The 21,940-nt window shown below is 41.2% G+C and overlaps 1 protein-coding gene across 3 annotated transcripts; it reads right to left on the bottom strand.

Annotated features, from left to right (window-relative positions):
- Nucleotides 1-5,069: 5,069 nt before the first annotated feature.
- st8sia5 (ST8 alpha-N-acetyl-neuraminide alpha-2,8-sialyltransferase 5) lies at nt 5,070-21,438 on the bottom strand. 3 transcript variants are annotated; one of them, XM_024381813.2, is made up of 9 exons: nt 20,802-21,438; nt 16,500-16,607; nt 16,054-16,149; nt 12,701-12,793; nt 11,024-11,110; nt 8,362-8,506; nt 8,123-8,235; nt 7,856-7,948; nt 5,070-7,590 (listed from the first exon to the last, which is right to left on the bottom strand). In XM_024381813.2, exons 1-9 carry the CDS (start codon nt 20,945-20,947, stop codon nt 7,128-7,130), a joined length of 1,344 nt encoding a protein of 447 aa, XP_024237581.1. In that variant the 5' UTR covers nt 20,948-21,438; the 3' UTR covers nt 5,070-7,127. The 3 variants fall into 3 exon arrangements, with proteins under 3 accessions (XP_024237581.1, XP_024237582.1, XP_024237583.1); XM_024381814.2 differs by lacking the exon at nt 16,054-16,149 and having other exon boundaries at nt 20,802-21,435; XM_024381815.2 differs by lacking the exons at nt 16,054-16,149; nt 16,500-16,607 and having other exon boundaries at nt 20,802-21,432.
- Between the last annotated feature and the right edge of the window lie 502 nt (nt 21,439-21,940).

Here is a 21,940-nt window from a genome sequence, read left to right on the forward strand (position 1 = left end):
AGAGATCGGGCATAATAATCTTCATATCTCTATAATCAACTGTCTGATGATACCCAATCCACAAATGACTGCAGATAGTCAGGTCTCGTCTCAGCAGTTAACCGCAGAGCATATCTAAAAATAGCTACATGATTGACTGATTGATTTGTTTTATTATTATAGTGTTGGTCATCATCAGGATGCCCAGCCCACATGGACTTATAAAACACTGCATTTGCTGTAGCTAAATAAAGAAATAATGTATATATATGTTCACCACAGGAGGTTGGTGTCACCTTAATTGGGGAGGAGAAGCTCGTGGTAATGGCTGGAGCTGAATAGGTGGAATAGTATCAAAAAGATTATTTCCATGTGTTTGATGCCATTCCATTTGCTCAGTTCCAGCCATTATTGTGAGCGGACCTCCCCTCAGCAGCCTCCATTGATGTTCACATACAGTATACAGTATATACGGCAGTGACATACAATTGAGAAAACAAAACAAAAACCTTTTAAGTATAGAACTTCTCTTGTCGCGTCTTCCAAGATTTGGAGATCAAATTTGCAACCAGGAACACTTCTTCTGAATTGTCATTCAAGGTTTTCTTCAGCCCTACTACAGAATAGTTCTGTTTTTGTTGTTACCAGTTTTTTCAAACAAGGTTTCTCTTAAATCATCATATAATTTACAGTAAAATAAAAAGTGCAGTTCATCGCAGACTGTACTGTACATAGCCACTCTTCTTTGTTTATGGCATTGAACCTACCTACTTCCATTTCCAGAGGAGGTATCCCGGTTCTCAACTGGGCACACAAGGACCTTTGGTTTCTGGTTAGGTGAGAGGTGACATGAGGTTCTGGATCCTAGCTGTCAGTTGACCATTTCTCTTTGTAGTTTAGGGTTCATTTGTGTTTGATCACTTTGATATTGCATCATAACTTATTTCTAAATACAGTATGTATGCCTATTTCCCCACATTTCGAAAACAATTCTTACACATTTTCAAACTTGAGTAAAACCCCATACACAGTATCGTAACACAACTACATGTGCTAACAAAGCACCATACACACCTGGAGCGGCAGGTAGCCTAGTGGTTAGAGTGGTGGGCCAGTAAGCCAAAGGTTGATAGATAAAATCCCCGAGCTGACAAGGTAAAAATCTGTTGTTCTACCCCTGAACAAGGCAGTTAATCCACTGTTCCTTGGCCGTCATTGTAAGTAAGAATTTGTTCTTAACTGACTTGCCTAGTTAAATATTTAAAAACACCATACAAAAAAGGTGCTATCCAGAATCTGAAAGGGTTCTTTGGCTGTCCCCATAGGAGAACCCTTTTTGATTCTGTAGAAAGGGTTCTACATGGAATCCAAAAGGGTTCTATTTGGAACCAAAAAGGGTTTTCCTATGAGGACAGCCAAAGAACACTTTTGGAACCCATCATAAACAAATAATGAATTTCTTACCTTCTTAAGGACTTACCTCTTCATCCATATCCTATCAACTGCTGATCATCACAATCAATGTGACGACCTGCATCTACACAACTGGATAACTGCTCACCTGTATCCCTACCCGACCTCTTCATTTTCTTTATAACCGTGCTGACTTCTCTGAATCTTCTCCTCCGTACCTGCTAGTGAGGTGACCTGAAGATCACGAGGTCAATCCCTTGTACTCTGCTCCCTTTATACCCCATGTCACCTCTTTAAATAAGCATGAGAACACCATTCAGTGGAAAGTGAACTTGGATTTAATTAGAACAGGTGAAAACAGAGAAAGCTTTGTGATTATACTGTAAGAGGAGAGACACAGTGATTGAAGTTTACTTGGTTAGGATTCAGACAGGTTGGTTATGTTGAAAGGTCTATGTTTAAAGGGGAATATTGTGATTCTTGTGGCTTCTCGGTCAGTGTCAAATGTTTTGGGCAGATATTGACTGTGTTTTATTCTTCTAAAAGCTACACGGAGCTTGATACATAGTGTATGTTGGATCTGGAAAACTTAATTACACACATTCTCAATTCAAATACGCTTTTTTGCTGCACGGGAAATGGTTTTGACTTGTTTCAGGGGCCTACCCTGTAAATACCTAGTGGTTCTGACAGCTCAACGGTTTCAGTGTTATGCTAGGCCTGTGAAATGCATTAGGCCTATACAGTGCATTCTGGAAAGTATTCAGACCTCTTGACTTTTTTCACATTTCGTGACTTTACAGCCTTATTCTAAAATTGATTCAATTGTTGTTTTTCCTCATCAATCTACACACAATGCCACATGATGCCAAACCAAAAACAGGTTTTTCGACATTTTTGCAAATGTATAAAACCTATTAACCTGAAATATCACATTTACATAAGAATTCAGACCCTTTACTCAGTACTTGAAGCATCTTTGGCGAGCGATTACAGACTCAAGTTTTCTTGGGTATGACGCTACAAACTTGACACACCTGTATTTTTGGAGTTTTTCTCATTCTTCTCTGTCAGGTTGGATGGGAGAGTTGCTGCACAGCTATTTTCAGGTCTCTCCAGAGATGTTCGATCTGGTTCAAGTGGCTGGGCCACTCAAGGACATATGAAGACTTGTCCTGAAGCCACCCCTGCATTGTCTTGGCTGTGTGCTTAGGGTCGTTGTCCTGTTGGAAGGTGAACCTTCTTCCCAGTCTGAGGTCCTGAGCAGGCTTTCATCAAGCATCTCTCTGTACTTTTCTCCATTCATATTTTCCTTGATTCTAACTAGTCTCTCAGTCCCTGCCGCTGAAAAACATTCCCACAGCATGATTCTGCCACCACCATGTTGTACAGTAGGGATGCTGCCAGGTTTCCTCCAGACGTGACACTTGGCATTCAGGTCAGAGTTCAATCTTGGTTTCATCAGACCAGAGAATTTTGTTTCTCATGGTCTGAGAATCCTTTAGGTGCCTTTTGGCAAACTCCAAACGGGCTGTCATGTGCCTTTCACTGAGGAGTGGCTTCTGTCTGGCAACTCTACCATAAAGGCCTGATTGGTGGAGTGCTACAAAGATGGTTGTCATTATGGAAGGTTCTCCCATCTCCACAGAGGAACTCTGGAGCTCTGTCAGAATGACCATCGGGTTCTTGGTCACCTCCCTGACCAAGGCCCTTCTCCCCTGATTGCTCAGTTTGGACGGGCGGCCAGCTCTCGGGAATCTTGATGGTTCCAAACTTCTTCCAATTAAGAATGATGGAGGCCATTGTGTTCTTGGGGACCTTCAATGCTGCAGAAATGTTTTGGTACCCTTCCCCAGACCTGTGCCTCAACACGAGCCTGTCTCGGAGCTCTACGGACAATTCCTTCGACCTCGTTTTTGCTCTGACGTGCATTATCAACTGTGGGACCTTATATAGACAGATGTGTGCCTTTCCAAATCATGCCCAATTAATTAAATTCACCACAGGTGGACTCCAATCCAGTTGTAGAAACATCTAAAGGATGATCAATGGAAACAGGATGCACCTGAGTCTCATTGCAAAGGGTCTGTTTTTTATTTCTAAAAACCTGTTTCGCTTTGTCATTATGGGGTATTTGAATAAGGCTGTAATGTAACAAAATGTGGAAAAAGTAAAAGGGTCGGAATACTTTCCGAATGCACAGTATATGGTGCACATGGTGGTGGATACTATACTGTAGGCCAGGTCTGCCTTGATACCTCATTCATGGTGTGTAGATATGAAGTGTATCACATCACCTACAGATGTAGGATCTTAATTTGATCACCTTGTTGCAGGAGAACTTTCCTGCAATGCATTTGTATTTGAGGTCAAAAAGGTTTCTTAAGCTTGTAATTTCTGGTTTGACATTTCAGAGTTGATTTTCCCTTATGAAAAGTATATGAATTATAATCCACATAATAATTCACATTTCCTGTTACTACAGGATTATTTTCCTGCTGTAGCAAACTGGCTCAAATTAAGATCCTACATCTGTAAGAGTTTCATTGATTTATCCATGTCATGTGTGTCCAACATTACTTGATAGATGATACGTGTGGGGTCCCAACATCTCGTATACAATAGCATGGTCTTTCTCAGATTTCACTGCCATGGCAGGTGTATTCCTATTGCACCTAATAGTTATGGTATATGGTGACTCAGTGGGACTTGATCATGATATACAGATGCCATATCTTAATTTGAGCCAGTTTCAGACAGCAGGAAAATAATCCTGCAGCAACTGGAAATTTGCATTTTTATGTGGATTATAATTTATGATTTTTTTTGCAGAGCAAATCAAGTATAAAATGTTAAAGTGGAAATTACAAACTTTAGACCCTTTTTAAACCTTGATTACACTACAAGTTTTGCATTTCCTTCAACAACAGGATGATCAAATTATGATCCTACATCTGTAAATGCAGCAGTAGCTGCCTTCCGTTAGTGATTCAGTGAGCGGACAGGACATAGACACCACGTCTGCTTAATTATTGAGGCACTGACAGTAGCTTTGCTTAAGGAGCTAATTGGAGCAGACAAACCAGAGGTCAACTGACCCGAAACGAGACGGTAAATTGGTCAATTCTACACCATGTGGTTGCGGACCATCCATTTGGAGCACATACAGGTTTATTTTCATTATGCACTAAACGGAAGAAAACTGACTGAAACACGGAGGAACTACTTGGACTTGTCATAAGAGACGTTCATTTTCTGTTGCATGCCCTAATGATCATGGCCCGGATGTGCCCATCAACTGGAGACAGAAGATGAAAAGATAGCATTAGCTGTCCTTCATTGGGAGAAACTTCATTTTCCTGTCATGTTTAATTTCACTCCCTCAAACAGATTATAGTTTGATAAATAGTCCAAATGCTACGCACAGGGCACACACTGGTTGGATTACATTGAACCAATGTGGAATACAAGCTGAATTGACATCTGTGCCCACTGGGTGTATTCAATTGCCTATAATGCTATGCTGCATTTCCCATTTGCGGTGTTAGTACAGTAGATTTTGGCTGTGTGGTGATTGGAGGGTTAAAATGATTGGTTGAGAAAAATGCCTGACCAAAATCCATATTTCTGTGTAGATCAGATGTTTATATATAGAAACAAAATGAGCAAGACAAGCAGAAAAGCCAAACAAGTTTATTTACAGACACAATATAAAGATGATCCAGAATATAGGTTTTGTATCACTGTTCAAGCTGTATTCATTCTATCCATTCATTTTCAGACCAATTCTTCTACTTAGTTCTTTTTTTACTCTATAAAATGTATGATATTTTGTGATTCTGAGTCAAACTGAAAAGGTTTAATGTGCTCATACAGATTGAATAGATGTACCTTGTGCATTTGATCTTTTACATACAATCTGTGTGACTGAGTTACAGGTGAAAGAATCGTCCATATTTTTTAGGAGTAATGTCTTTTAAATATCATGGTAATTTGGGGCATTGCATGTACAGAAGAACAGTCCTATGTTTTCAGTTCAGTCAGCAACGTTCCTCTTCTCTGTCACAGTTAAACACAATAAATATTCATAGAAACATACAGCATTCCAAGGCCGAGATCCACAATGCTTTCAAGGGTACATTGTCACAAAGGGAAAATGACACGATGCAGTGACAATAATTATCTTATTTCAAAACGGGCCGATAATAGTCATTCCTTTCCATCATCTGTGAAAAAGTGCATCCATCACTCAATTCTCTTTTAAAATCTATTCAAGGTTCGGTGATGTAAAAGGTTCCATCTCTCGCCATGCACTGGGAGCTTTAGCAGAAGCTGATCATTGTAAACATATTTCAGTGGTGGTTGCAGGCACACACAAAGCAAATAATACAGTATCATCATGCACAGCATCACGAGTATGCAAATGGAATTCTATTTTACAGTAATTATAGAATATTAAGTCATTTCAACAGCAGAAGTGAGCCTTTTCTTAATGAGGTTACACTGTCAGCAGACAGTAAGACCAAGAGTTTGTTTGATACGATCATCCGTTAGATAAGTGATGCAGGGGTGAATTGCATATCTGAGAGAGGATTTGTACAGTAAGGCAGCGTGGTTTTAAGACATGAATGACAGCGACAAATCAGATTGCTCAACAGTACCCAATAACTAGGGCCAGGGTATCTTTTTTTGACTATGTGACCTGACCAGGAAAACCTCAAAGCCCTAGTTACAGGCTATAACATAATATAGGCTACAACTAGGACCTAGAGTGTTCCCAGTCAGGTCCCAAGGTGAGGAAACACTCCTGGCCATGCAGAGTGACTAGGACTGTCTGTTCTGGAGGTCAGAGATTTTACTATGGTGGTGGAGATTATAAAATATTAATCATCTGGCCTTTGTCCAAAAACAGCGAGCATTTAAAACACCACCATTTCACATCAATAATATCCAAGGATATATTCCAGCGTTTGGCAAGTTAGTTATACAGAAGAAAGTGGACCTGTGAAAAAGGTAATCTCTGGTCAGGAGTGTTAACAGTGTTTTATATGAAATATTTACCCATGTAAAACAGGTTAATGTAGCTGGACAACAGAAAGTTGAACTGTTGGATCTTTGAAGATATATTTTGGATTTGCTACAACATCAATAGTGTTCAGGCTTTTTACACAGACATACATAAAAGCTGCCTCACCCACAGTGTCTGAGAAAGATAGCACATAGGTGGGTGGGAATCATAACACAGGAAGTGGCAAAGACAAGGTACAGGAGGAGGTGAGGGACACACAGAGTGGCCCTATATCAGTGTAAATACTTGTGCAACGTTGAGTTCAAATCTGTACAGCAGTAGTACCACCGAGCCACTAAGATTTCACAAAAACGACATCACTAGGAAAGACCACTTTACATTAAAACAAGCAACCTACATTAACAGAATCAGAAATACCGGCGGTCATTGGAGTTGCTTATTCAGCAAGAGAGTAAGAAACACATTAAGTAGACCGTGTTTGCATTAAAGCAAGCAACCTCCAATTCATGGAGCTACTGTAGAGAGCCCAGATATACGGTGTGAGTTTAAAAGGCTCTTGTCAACTGTAAGAAAAAAAACTTTGTACCTTTCAATTAAGATATGAAAAATGTACAACAGACAAAAACAGATGGTGACAGACAACAGACATAAACAAATGGTGACTCCCCACGATACATTGCGGTTTGGGTGTGACTCTGGTTCACAATCACGTGCAGGCTCCCGAGTGTACATGGAGGATGCCTCGCGTGTGCATGTGCAGGAAGTTAAAGATCTCGTGGGGCATAGCGTGGAACCCGGGGCGGGGCTTGACGTTGTCGTAGTAATGGTGCGTGATGAAGATGCCTGAGGGGTTCATGGGAAATGCCCAGAAGCCGTATAGGTGGACCTCCTCGCACAGTTCCATGGCAGCGGTGACCAGCATCAGGCCGCTGCTGAGGCGTTTGGCGCGGACACCCTGGACACCCCAGAAGCGCTGGACGTTGAGCAGGTACTGAGGATGGAAGAAGAACACACCCCTCTGGGAGTCAAAGTCGTCTAGCATGTACTTTACTCGGAAGGAGACATCAGTGTTACGCGTGTTGTAGAAGGCGGGTAGGACCACCGACGAGTTCTCATAGTTCTGAAGAACCTCATAAAATGGCCGCCGCCACTTCTCTAGCTTCTGGAACCTGGTGGAGGAGGAGAGTCGAGGTAAGTGATTCGTGTTTAAAAGGAGGGATGGAAAGGGGGTGTGTGTTTGAGAGGAGCAGATGTGAGTGCTGCAGCTCTGTGCCCCAACATTACATTTCACTAAGTGCACACCCATTGTAACTGCCTCCGTTAATACATTTCAAGTCTAGATGTTCTGTCTGTCTGTGTGTGCGTATGTGTGTGGCACAATGACAATGCAATGTTAATGGCAATATACTTTTTTGGTGACATAGCCTACAGTACCTCTCTGTTATAATACTTGGATTAATCGTCACCAGATCTGTTTTGGAGCCAACATCAGCAGAATACTTCTCGCTGATGGGTGGTATGTTGCATCTTTGAAGGAAGGAGAATTATTCACATTATTCAATGCAGATTCTGAGAAGACCTGAGCAGATTGAAAGTAGTTCAATACTAGATCTTGCCATGTGAAATCTGCAGACCAAAATAAATCAGCTCAAGTGATGCTGGTAAATATTTTTAGCACTACGGGATGAAGATGCTGTGTACCTAAACACAAAATCTGCTGAGTCAATTTCCTTCCCACATTTGCTGTTCTTGATGATTCCTCCGTTTCCAACAACAGCACATTTCTTGAACTGGGACTTGGAGTACGGCATGTCCTTTAAATGAAACGGAACCAGTGTCAGTTCCATCACTTTAGGGTGGAAGGTATAGCATTGGATGCATGGATGACAGGTAGTCTTACAGGATGCTATACTATATATTGTTATAGTTGGAACACTCACGTCGGGGAACATCTTGAAGACCTCAGTAGTGATGGGCAGGATGCCACTGGTGTCCACCTCATACCTCAGCTTGGTGCCTGCTGGGGTGTTCCTCTTGGTGGTGAACAAGAAGGAGGGTGCATTACAGCAACGCGACAGAGACATCCTAGTGGAGAGAACAAAAGAAGGATGGAGTTCCTGTCGGATCCAAACAAACTGTAGTCGAACAAGGCTGCTGGAGAAACGAGCAACACAGCAGGCCTGGTCCTTGAGGAACAGAACGTTGCACCCCTGCAATAGAAAGTATCTGTAGAAGTTGGGTTACAGTCACACAATAAAGATTGCTCAGATGTCTCTCTCTATATATCAGGCTATGCGATTGGTACTATAGGTCGATCTCAAATAAAACGTCACAATAAGGTGCAGAGCGTTGGATTTTCCTGCTGGGGGGCAAGCTGACCCCTAACTTTACTTAAACCATTGACAACTGTGTGCCGTTTTCAAGGGATTGCTAAATAAAAGTTAACTATTAGGTTGTAATGTTTATATTTTAATATACTTGAATTACCATGTAAAACAATTGTGCACATTTAGCTCCGTCAGACTTATAGAGCTAGTAGCTGCATGCTTTTCACTGAACATCAATTGATCATGTAATTTCAGATATGTGAGGGACGATAGGCTATCATTAATTGGATATTTGAGTGATATAAAATAAAAAGTGAACTATACCTGACAAGTATGAGTGGTTTAGGTTTTTCCCATCCTTTGTGGGCTCTGAAATTTTGTACAGTTGGCTAAACATAGTAATAATTTGATATTTTGTTGTAGGCAGAACACATCGGAGTAGGATTCTATTGCATTGAAATGCATGTCTCAGCCCGTACTCTACACAGACCGGCATAGCATAACCAATCAGAGCTTCAGTATCCCTATATGCAAAAATACTATTGCCATATATGGATCTGTGCCATTCACTTTGAATTGGACTGTGTTTACAGAATAAGCTGTCGTGAGTAAGCCGTTTTGAGATCAGAGCGAGAGCTGTATATAGCTGTGTGTGCACATTTGATCATATCCTTTGCTAGTTAGTGAGTTATTAACCCAGTTATAGCTAGTAGTCAGCAATGGGGGAGTGATTGCTTCCTAAAAGAGCACAAAACATTACATTCCTAGACCTCTTTGAAAAGCAAGTCAGGTAAAGGGCTTGCTTCTCTTAAAGGTGCCGTATTGAATAAGCGAAGTAGCCAATAAGCAGAGGGTAGCATCATTTGTCTGATTTTCTACAATAATGGTATCGAATAATAATGCATTTTATTGTGTAAAGTGGTTTCTTACATCAAACAACATTTTCAATCACCTCCTTGTCTGAAGGACAAGTGGAAAAACAGGTTAATGTGAATCCCTACAATCCCTTTTTAAAAAGTCTCATGGAATGTAGGCCTACATTGAACACCACACATTTGCTGCTACTGTAGACTGAATGATAGAACAGCTATTGCCGTGTTAAAATGTTATGGGATGCATGTTCTCTGTTGTTTTTGATGGTAGGCCACTCTGGTAGGCCTACATTATGATCAAATAGCCACAGTAGTCTACTTGATCAGTGTCTGAAACTGTAACTTAAAGCAGGTACAGCCTCAGTGTTCACAGTAAATGTGCACTGAAAGTTGCACAGAATTTTCACAACGTTCAAGTTGTGCTCAGCAGACCTGAAATTTGCTCAGTGCCAAAAAAATGTGGGGGAACATTGGACTAAATTAACTTTTTGTCCAACCAGCGTAGGCTTACTAATCATGAAAAGCATTCAGCTACTTGAGGTGTAGCTCTGATGATATAAATAAATGTGAAATAATAGGACATGTGTCGCTCTGATGATAGAACTAAATGTGGAATAATAGGACATGTGTAGCTCTGATGATATAAATAAATGTGGAATAATAGGACATGTGTCGCTCTGATGATATAAATAAATGTGGAATAATAGGACATGTGTAGCTCTGATGATATAAATAAATGTGGAATAATAGGACATGTGTCGCTCTGATGATATAAATAAATGTGAAATAATAGGACATGTGTAGCTCTGATGATAGAACTAAATGTGGAATAATAGGACATGTGTAGCTCTGATGATAGAACTAAATGTGGAATAATAGGACATGTGTCATGTGTAGCTCTGATGATATAAATAAATGGAAATAAATGCTCTGATGATAGAAATAAATGTGGAATAATAGGAATAATAAATAAATGTGTAATAATAGGACATGTGTCGCTCTTGATGATATAAATAAATGTGGAATAATGTGTAGCTCTGATGATATAAATAAATGTGGAATAATAGAAATAATGATGAAATAAATGTGGAATAATAGGACATGTGTAGCTCTGATGATAGAACTAAATGTGGAATAATAGGACATGTCTAGCTCTGATGATAGAACTAAATGTGGAATAATAGGACATGGAGGATTCCGGATTTCCTGCATATTACCTACTGATTCCTTTTTATTGAAAACTAGTTCCTGGAATTTTGCAACGCTAGTCAAACTAGATGGAGATTGATCGGGTTGATAATGAGTAGAAATACAACAAAGGAGGAGGCTAATGTGTGTGATGTACAGTAGAAGACCATTAATAACGCGATCTCTGTGATGCCTTGAGGGTCAATTGTGCTTACTTGAAGTTGTTAGTCTCCACCATGTTCTGCTGCCACTTGCACACCTGCAGGTTCCTCCATCTCTCAAACAGCTCTGACGTCTTCACCCTGGCAGACAGCCAGGGAAACCCCACATAAACACCAGACAAAGAGAAGAGTCAAGTGATCCATGTATGTTTAAGAATAAGGAAATGGTCCTATACCAGACACTGAGTGTATAAAACACTAAGGACACCTTCCTAATATTGAGTTGCACCCACTTTTGCTCTCATAACAGCATCAATTTATTGGGGCATGGAATCTACAAAGTGTTGAAAGCCTTCCACAGAGATGCTGGCCCATGTTGACTCCAATGCTTCCCACAGTTGTGTTAAGTTGGCTGGATGTCCTTTGGGTGGTGGACCATTCTTGATACGCATGGGAAACTGTTGAGCGTGAAAAACCCAGCAGCGCTGCAGTTCTTGACACAAGCCAGTGCATCTGGCACCTACTACCATTCCCCGTTTAAAGACACAAATCTTTGTCTTGCCCATTCACCCTCTGAATGTCACACACACAATCTATGTCTCAGTTGTCTCAAGGCTTAAAAATCCAGCTTTAACCTGTCTACTCCCCTTCATCTACATCATAGCTTTCACCTGAAGTCACCTAGTCAGTCTATGTCATGGAAAAAGCAGGTGTTCTTAAATGTTTTGTACACTCAGTGTAGGTTCAGTATATGGTCACAATGAGGGGGTGGAAACTGCACAGGTATATAAAACTGACCAACAGGGGGACGGGGCTGCATGGATCTACACTGCAGCATGCTACGTGGCTCTGCTCTATAATATGAATATTAAACACACGCTGAGGTGTAACATGAGAATGACACTGGATTCTGTGGCTCTGGGATTAGCATTGCGCCCAGGCACTCCCTCTGACTGACGCCTTGAGTCCACCGTCTTGAGGAGAAAATGGTGATAGCCAGAAATAGGTCTCTGAATAGCTCCCCTTGAACTGACATTCCCCCTTGATGATTGTGGCATTTGACTTGCTCAGGGAGGTAAAGCACCAGAGGGCTTGATGTAGTGTAATGAAAGCCAGTCACTGTACTGTCACTGCTGACAGAGCCATGGGCGGTTGTCTGTCTGCTTCCTGGCACACTGCCCCTCAGCAAGCTCCTCTTACAGGTGTGATAACTAGCTGGAACAGACTCAAGAACACGTAGGACGGTGTGGAACAGCCTCAAGAACACGTAGGACGGTGTGGAACAGTCTTAAGAACACGTAGGCCTGTGTGGAACAGTCTTAAGAACACGTAGGCCTGTGTGGAACAGTCTTAAGAACACGTAGACCTGTGTGGAACAGTCTTAAGAACACGTAGACCTGTGCCGGAGTCTGTTCTAGAGGTAGAGCTGCTGCTGATTGTACATCTCCATGGCGACAGCAGCTCAAAGCCAGTCTGGACCACTTTCCCATCTATCTTATTTGTCCGTATCTACCACACTATCATCAAATCATTCTTTACAACAACAACAACAACAAATAAAAGAACAAGGGATGGGCCTGAATGTTGGAACTGAGTGCACAGGCTTTGTTGTTTCATCTAAGATCTGAATTAGAAACTAATTTCAGAAAGAACACAAACCAGCAAGACACACAGCCCCTGGAGGACCATATCTGCCCATCACTGTATTCCTAACACAGGCGATACACTCACATGGTCAGGACTTTGACATCCATAATCTCCTGTCTGAGCTCTTTACATGCAGTGGAGTTGTAGTCATAGGATCCATCGTATGAATCCAGATACCTGGAGGGATTATCACAGTCAACATAACGATTACACAATAATCAACAATAATATGGAACAGACTGGGCCACAAAACACATAGCAGAGTGGGTTCGGGAAAATATTTTATAAATTGTGATACACTTAACTGTATTCCATTACAATTGGCTATACTTTAAAATGTTTTATTATTATTATTAATCTTTAATGTAAAGACATTGTTGTGAGATGAGTGGCAGGTGTGATATCTTCCTATGGGTAGGGGACCCACAATATGTATCCTGGACACTTTTTTGTCACCAACTACCAAAGTTGGTGACAAAACAGAAAGTGATACAATTTCTCGGTTTTGTTTTCAGATTTTAAACATTCATTATTGTATTTTGACATGGGAATTTGGACTTGACATGGGGTACAACAATTAACACTGACATTCTCTTAACAAAAACAAGAGTCATTGTAAACAACAAAAAGTGTGAAATACATAGTGAGAAAGGGGGGGAGGGGTAGAAAAACCTTGTGGTAAATTGTGAGAAAATATGATCAGATCCTGATGGCAGGAGCACCTAGAACGCACAACCTTTATCATGGAGGTGTGTCTGTGTCTTATGACATGTACAGTATGTTGGTTAGAGTGAACTGCACAACTGTACAGTATGAAAAATGACTATTGTATGATGCCAATGGCGAATAATGGGCAGGCTGTTTCACTGCATAGGGCAGACACAGAAAACTTACCCACATGGCACAACTGGTTACAACGACGTCATTAGGACGTCGCTTATGCCGCTATAGTCAAGTTGCACACAGCTTTTATTTTCCATGTCTTTTGAACAACCAAGAAGGCCTCTTTGTCTGGTTGTATTAGATCTGATTGTCTGACCAGATAACAACCAAAATATGACATCTTTCCCATGATGGCTTGGTCTTGTCACGAAAGGGCGTCTTTATCCAGTTGTAACAAAGACCAATTTGTTGTACTCTGGTTATAAGATGTGTTCTCCACCAGTTTACAACAAGAACATTACATCTTTAAGACTTCATGTGCCACATGTTGCTTGCTGGGTAGCCTGAGTTCATCAGTCCCTGTGTGGACTAACCATAGCGTGGTCTCGTTTTTCTACAGATCTCTATGCATGTAGAAATAAAACTGAGGAAGATCACATGAAAATCGGTTGGTCCTACATTTGTACTTATTACCTATCTGGTATGAAAAGCACACCCACATACATACACATATACATGCACATGCATACACAATTATCATGTACATACTGTACACAGTCATCATTCTCACTCAGATTCAAACCATTTCAGAAGATTTTACACCTCATTGAACTATACAAATACTTATCATAGATATATTAAGAAATCTTGATTGGACAGATACAACCTTTTACATGCTTGAGAGGCTTGAAAACCTCTTAACAAGAGGTTTCGGACAAGGAAATAAAGAAACATTATACAGGAAATGGTATAAAACAAAACAAAAATATAAAAACATCTGATTAATATGGTGGTAGTGATTGTGTGACATTTGAGACAAACACAATGACATATAAAGAGAAGTAAACTAAAGAAAAGTGAAGACATGGTCGTCATTTTAGATGACAGAAAGGATTCGACCAACATTTCGCACCTTCTCCTCCCTTTTGAGATCATCATCACCAGCTGCAGAAACAAACCCTCACGAGAGAGTCAAATCTCCCTCTAGGTGTATTTAAATAGGTTTGTAATGGATAATGCTATTGATCCATGTATAAGCTTTGGAAAGGGCTGCCCTCTCTGGCGCCTGGGCTGGTGGAGTCAGCCTCAGGGGCACCAGGAAAGGTGGAACGCTTAGGGCTCCTAATACATATTGAGAAGGTGCTTTCTATTCGGAGCATCTTTGAAAGTAGATAGCAAATAGGTGATGTTGAGTATCTCACTACAGTCACTCCCAACAAATGGAATTCTGTCTACTGGAGGGACAGAGGGAGTGGCTGCCCAGCGGGCAAAACTGGTTGCAATGACATTTTGTACTGTCGTTTTTTTTACCAACCATCAAAATATGTCCATCTGGTTGTAATTTGGCTATACGACCAGATAACAACCAAAAAATGTCTTTCCAATCACATCTTCATGTCATCTTTACCTGGTTGTAATCTCTACCATACCAGAAAAACTATTTACAGCCAAAAAAATGATGTCACGTATCAAACTTTGTCCGCTGGGTGAGGGGTAAATAAGTTGAATCCAAGATGGCAGTGATCACAAATGTACAACACCAGTGGATGAATTTGTAGAGCAAATACTATCTCTGTGAGATAGGATGAGGTGGAGAATGCTTGTGAAAAATATGACTGGTGTGGTAAAGCATGATTGATGTGGCTGTTGAAATACATTTCATTGAGGTAAAACACAAAAGGACAACATGGGTGACATGACAGAAAAATGCATTTGAACAAGATGCTGGGACAAAATCAAAATGAGAAAGGAAAAATGAAGCTGATGATGCAGTGTATTTTGGATTGGCTTGTTATTGAGTAGATACTGAAGTGACCTAGAGCAGCATGTCTCTATTGAAAAAAACCTTATGTATAACATACCTATCATATTTCCTATTTAGACTGAGATCTCCAGCATCTTAGCTTCATTTGGTTAAGCTCTAATGATGAAACCAGAATAAGTATTGTAGCCTAGAAGAGAAGACTGATTGTTATTTTAGATCATCCATGACACACAGGCTTTCTGCCATCCGTGAGGGATGGTCAGATGGAAAAGGGCCTATTAATAACCCGCGTGTTATCACGCCTAGTGACATTAGGTCCTCGAAGCACTGAAGCCAGAGACCTGCTGGGAAAGTGTCATATTTTTGTCTTCTCATAAGAGGAAAACAAAAGGAAAGGTAATCCAGGTAGGTAGCAGAGAGAGACGATGCAGATGTGAGAAGAGGAGATAGGGGAACAGAGAGACGTGTCCACTATGTATATGACAGACACACAGAGCTGTGCAGAACGCATGAACACACAGTTTGAGGAGGAAAGGCGTTTGAGAGATGGATGCTGAATGGGACACAGAGGTACAAGGAGCAGCCGTGGTCCAACCAGCTTCTCAGGGGGATGGGCGTTAGGGTTTGAGGGTCACGGAGGGAAGGGGGGTCAGACAACATGCAAGAGCAAATCTGGAGTGCAACCACCACTGAAAATATATGACAGTTTAATCCTTTCAGACCAATGAAAAAGAAAGAGGCATTCTTGGGTTTCTGTAAAAGTACTTAAAATGCCTTCAGACCGGCCTACCTTTGAGAGCGTTTTTTTTTCTTCTTAATATCGGCTAGGCAGGGTGTGACTATTACGGAGATCTGTGAATCTGGCTGAAAATTCTGACGGAAACATCTGTCAACATGCAGACAGGTAAGTTAGTTAAACGTCAGTGTGAATGGGTCCTGTGTCATCATCACCCTTGCAAACATCTCTACCAGGATTCCTCAGAAATGCAAAACAAGCAGAAGCAAAAAAATAGTTAAGTATGTGTTGCTGACTTCGTCTCTCTACTGGTTAGTTAGTACAGCAGATTGGTTGGTTATACTGGTTATGCATTACGAGTGGAGGCTTCTAAGGCCCAGGCCACACATGCAGGGGGCTGGGACATCAGCAGGAAATGGCATGTTCTCTCCCTCTCTCTTTTTTCCTTTCTTTTTCTCACAGGGGTGTTGTAATGTCAGTCAATTACGTTGGAAATGTACCTTTTCTTCCCATTTCTGGCAGGCTTCAGAGATCCATCATCCGAGAAATTAACAGGGCCGGTCCAATTTCCTGTCTCGTCTCCTTTGAGTCGGCTAAACTGTTGCGCACTATTAAGAAAATTAGTCAGTTTATTTGGGGTTTATTGTGCGTTAAGTACCTGAGAACTAACAGTCAGCCAAACATAGACACGCACACAGACCGATACACAAACACTTCCATGTGTGCATGTATGTACACAAACGCACACACACTCCTATACACAATGCACATTTGTGCAAGCAAGCACACACAGACACCATACAGAGGGATCAGCATTTGGCTTAGTGTACCAAATCAAACATGGTTAGAATGAACCTAGATAATGTGTGCATGGTTGAAGTGATGACGCATCTAGAGTGTAAAAGGGGAAAGTGGCACTCAGTAATACATTTGTAATAAATTAATAAAACACCCGGTCACCACATATTGATTACAGAATATTAAAATGAAGAGGGGCAAATAAATAAATGTACAAACGTGCCTTGTATGTCAAATCTTACCAAAGAATAATGATAGGCTACATAGCGATTATTATTTGATTTTTTTACACAACCAAAAATTTGTTTAAAAAAATCAGAAGGGGATAAATAACTCCAAGCTCAGACTGAATAACAACGTGCATACGAGTCTGGCCATCTGGTGTGGTTCTTGGCGCCGATTCCTCACATCTGAGAATGGCATGCGATGCAGACGCACTAATTGCTCAGCTATCTCTGCTGCAGAGCAGTGGAACAGAAAACACACTTGGGTTTAAAACAGTGTGTATCATTTGTTTCTTTATGACATGAAATAAAGATGCTTCACTTGGTCCATTCATTGTGGTTAAACAGGTCAAACTTAGGTTAGTTGACAAAACTCCGTCGTCTCACACAGGTCTAAAACCCCTAATCAGTCACCATTTCAGGGTGGTTTGTCCAATCTGCAGAATATCTTAGTTCTGTAGGTTAACCTATAGAGTACTTTTCCCATTAGGCTCATGCACAATCTGAAAAAGCACAACGCATTATATAAATCTGAACCACATGTTTATGGTTAAGGGGTTACATAGAGAACAGACAAACTGAAAGATACTTAACGGTTTACAGACAAAAGCGGCATTTAGACCAACATTGAAAGGTGCATAGCACCTGTACCCTCCCAGGCCACAACGCTGACCCCTACTAGACTAGACAAATTCCATATCCTCCCTGAGTAACATGGGTGGATTGAACAGATTTTGTCAAAGTCGCATAAGGCAAATCCAAATATCCAAACCCGTAAGAAATCAAAATGATTTAATTCAAAGACTAACTGTTTTGCGTAAAAGGGACATGTTTGATTTAATTCATCATATGTGTAGAGTAAAGGCATGACCTAACTCACAAAAAAAAAAAAAACATTTGAGCATTCATGCCATTGTGCATTTAATCCTTTGTTTCTGGTCCATTAAGGCCTGGTGGACAGCACAGTGTAGCACTACAGTGTACTGGCAAATAATCTTACACATAAAGCCTATCTGTAAGCACATTATGTGATCAAATTAACACTGCTTTTTGGGCCGCATGTCATTATTGCAGGAGCCACTTAAAAACATCAATGACACCCCCCCATGGCTGTTGCAGTCAGGGTGGAGTGCAATTAATGGCTCTGGATCGTCTATGTGATGCTCCTAAATTAAAGAAACCATGCAGCGGGTGCAGCCACTGCACACCTGCAGACCATCAATTATCTACAGTAGAGCAGTAGAGGCTGGTGGGAGGAGCTATAGGAGGACGGGTCATTGTAATAGCTGGAATGGAATAAATGGAACGGTATACAACCACGTTTGATGCCGTTCCATTAATTCCATGCCAGCCATTACAATGAGCCCATCCTCCTATAGCTCCTCCCACCAGCCACTGCTTCAGAGGGATTTCTTTCCCAACAAAATAACTGCTGACTTGGTTCCTAAAAATACTGAACCTGACCTATCCGATCCACCATTTCATCCTAATTCAAATCACTGATGTCACACGGCAGTGTTGATATTGGTTAAGTCGCCTCCCGGGTGGCACAGTGGTTAAGGGCGCTGTACTGCAGCACCAGCTGTGCAACCAGAGACTCTGGGTTTGTGCCCAGGCTCTGTCGTAACCGGCCGTGACCGGGAGGTCTGTGGGGCGACGCACAATTGGCCTAGTGTCGTCCACGTTAGGTAGTGGTTGGCCGGTAGGGATATCCTTGTCTTATCACGCACCAGCAACTCCTGTGGTGGGCTGGGCACAGTGCGCGCTAACCAAGGTTGCCAGGTGCACAGTGTTTCCTCCGACACATTAGTGCGGCTGGCTTCCGGGTTGGATGCGCACTGTGTTAAGAAGCAGTGCGGCTTGGTTGGGTTGTGTATCGGAGGACGTATGACTTTCAACCTTTGTCTCTCCCGAGCCCGTACGGGAGTTGTAGTGATGAGACAAGATAGTAAATAATTGGATACCACCAAATTGGGGAGAAAAACGGGCTAAAAACAAAAACAAACAAAAATATATTGGTGAAGTCATTCTATAGACATTGAGCTATTGCTCCCATCCTGTTGAGTCTATCAATTTTAATATTATATTAGGCGTACCCAAATCATTGAAAAGTCTGCAAAATTAAAAATATCAAAATGGCTTAATTCTGTCTACAGCTGCAAAAATATTAAATAGTCTTTGAGTAATGGAGGACTTTGCTGCTGGTTATTCTCACATAGTGCTCTCTGCAACTGTCATTATTGCATTGAAGCTTAAGTGTCTCTAGTATTATCTTTTCCAGACCCACAGAATTTGGCCAATTGCAAAAATGGTTTACTGAGATCATGGGGCATGAGAGAATCTCATGAGATTGAGACCCATGTACTCAGGCATCGTTTGGCTGGGCTACGTGTTGGGAGGGGTTGGACCTGTTGCAACGACTTTAGCTTGTTGTCATCGTTTCAGCATGGGGGGACGAGAATATCTCACAGTGACATAATTTTCAAGACTTTCCCTCTCTCTCTGTGTTACTGTGTAGCAAAATGGCTGCCGTTGTTGCCCACTGGCTGGGTCCGTTGTGACTGTAGCCCATTCCCCTCTGTTCCAGTCGGTGTGCTAGGAGTGCGGTGCAGGAAGGCAGATAGATAGGTAGATAGAGATATTGCTGGGGCTGGATTCATGCCATCTCAGCCATAGTGTCGGGATGCCATGAATCCATAGGATGTCATCAGAGTAGTCCGCGCAGGACACACACACACAGGTGAGGGGGCTTTGGGCAGGGGGGGCACAGTTAGAATGCAGCACATGTATGTTTGTTGTAAGGCAAAGTCATAATGCACTGTCTGAGGGGGTGGGGGGGGTTAGTGTGACAATTGTTCTTATTTTCTTATTTTGGGAGGGGGGGGTAATTATCTGAAGATGAAAATATCTCTGCTTCTCAGCATCTGCTCGTCTCACAATGAAAAACATCCCAGAGGATAATGCAGAAGTCAATGCCTTCCAGTGATTAATAATAACATCTCTCACTATGGGTGCTACTAGCTAAAATAGATTGCATGAGAAAAGGTCTAATCCCTATTAGAAAAGATATTGCTGTTGCAAAGGTGTTACAAAACATCTTAGGAATGCATTGCAGCAACAGTGCATGGCTATGTGTGCATTGAAGCCCACAGGGTAGTAACTAATATTAAATATGACAATAACCCTGTGACATAACATGTAGAAATGATCAACATTTAGTGAAAATACTGATCAATAAACTGCATCAAGAGATAATTTTTGGTTTTTACTGTGATATCAGCAGATATCCAAGCCTTATGTAAGAAGATGCATGACCAGTACAGCTGAAAATCAAAGACAAAATCAAATAAAAGGGAGTACACTGTCATAAACAGCTGGAGCACTGTGTATGGCATGAATGTGATGCTTCATTTTCAGAAAAATATCAAACAGAAATATCATGAGAATAGTGTCAATATGCTACTGGAAAATGGAAGGCTGATTGCTATTGTTCTTTTCAGCCATTTAGCTTATTTTCCCCTTCATGCAGCAAATACTACAACCACTAGGCTACTCCCACATTTACACTGAATTACAATAATGACAGTATTAATGGGCCTACAATTATAACAATAACAGAGACATTTGCTTCACAAAATTGAAAAATATCAGGCTGTCCCTTACATTTCAACATTATGCAATTGTTAACAATTGAGTCTTGCAACCTCCTCTTCAGATGAATGGCAAATTATTTTACTTGGGCCTATAGGCTACATCTAGAATATATTTCACAGCGCTTACCTTTTAATGTAGTTTTTGCCATAAAGAATCTGTTGTAAAAGTGTAACCAGTCCAAATGCGCAAATGAATATAAAACAAAGCGACCTATTGCCGAGTAAATCTCTACCCGACGTAGGGTCGGAGTATCCCATTCTTCGGCGCAGCATCCACTGTTGCCCAAAACTCCAGAATGAGCCTTCTCTCGGCGCAGCATTCAGAATCAATCACACAGGTTTATCGTGAAAGCATTCGTGAGGACATTGTCCAAATGTCTTTATGATATGTTTACTAACCTATCCTTCGCTGCGGTCACAGCATTGATCTCATTGGCCTATATAAATCATAGAAATATAGGCTACGATTCCGGAAGGAAAGTGATTTGGTTAGAAATTGTAGAATACAAATATTCTGGTATTTTGCAAGGCTGATGGTACACAAAACATGAAATGTTTCGTCAAAAATGCCTGACATTTCTTTGAGATCAGGGCGATAACCTCTCGAGTGGGAGGTGCGCTCGATCGAGATGCTGGACAGACAATGGCAGGCAATGCAGATGGATGGAATTCTTTCTTTTGCCCAACGCAGTTAAGCAAAAACCACGCCCGGTTATTCAGAGGGGCGTTCTACAACGCTGTGAGCTCTCTCCAGGTTCGGAAGTGAATATCACGTACCGCAAATTCAGTCACTGATTAATATCAATAACATGGACCGAGCTAGCCATTACCGTCCCTCAACGCTCAAAGACATATTCAATGGCTGTAACATAGCGTATTCAACTGAATGAGTTGTATTTGATTTAACCAGGCAAGTCAGTTAAGAACAAATTCTTATTTACAACGCTGGATCAATTGTGCGCAGCCCTATGGGACTTCCAATCACGGCCAGATATGATGCAGCCTTAGTCCACTGCACCACTCGGGAGCCCATGATTAACGAATAAATATTTGAGAATTTATGAATAATAAGCATATGCTATTACCTGATAATAGAATACTAATGATAATATAACAACTTCCAATAACGTTAAGTAGCCTAGGTTAATTTAGCGGACCTTCAATTGAAGGAATTCAGCAGAGTTCTCAGACATTTTTACAACTTGAAACTCTGAAAATAAATACATGGGCAAATGTTACCAAATGTAACAGTATAGCTTCCGTCCC

Source organism: Oncorhynchus tshawytscha, linkage group LG20 (assembly GCF_018296145.1).
Source record: "Oncorhynchus tshawytscha isolate Ot180627B linkage group LG20, Otsh_v2.0, whole genome shotgun sequence".
NCBI lineage: Eukaryota > Metazoa > Chordata > Actinopteri > Salmoniformes > Salmonidae > Oncorhynchus > Oncorhynchus tshawytscha.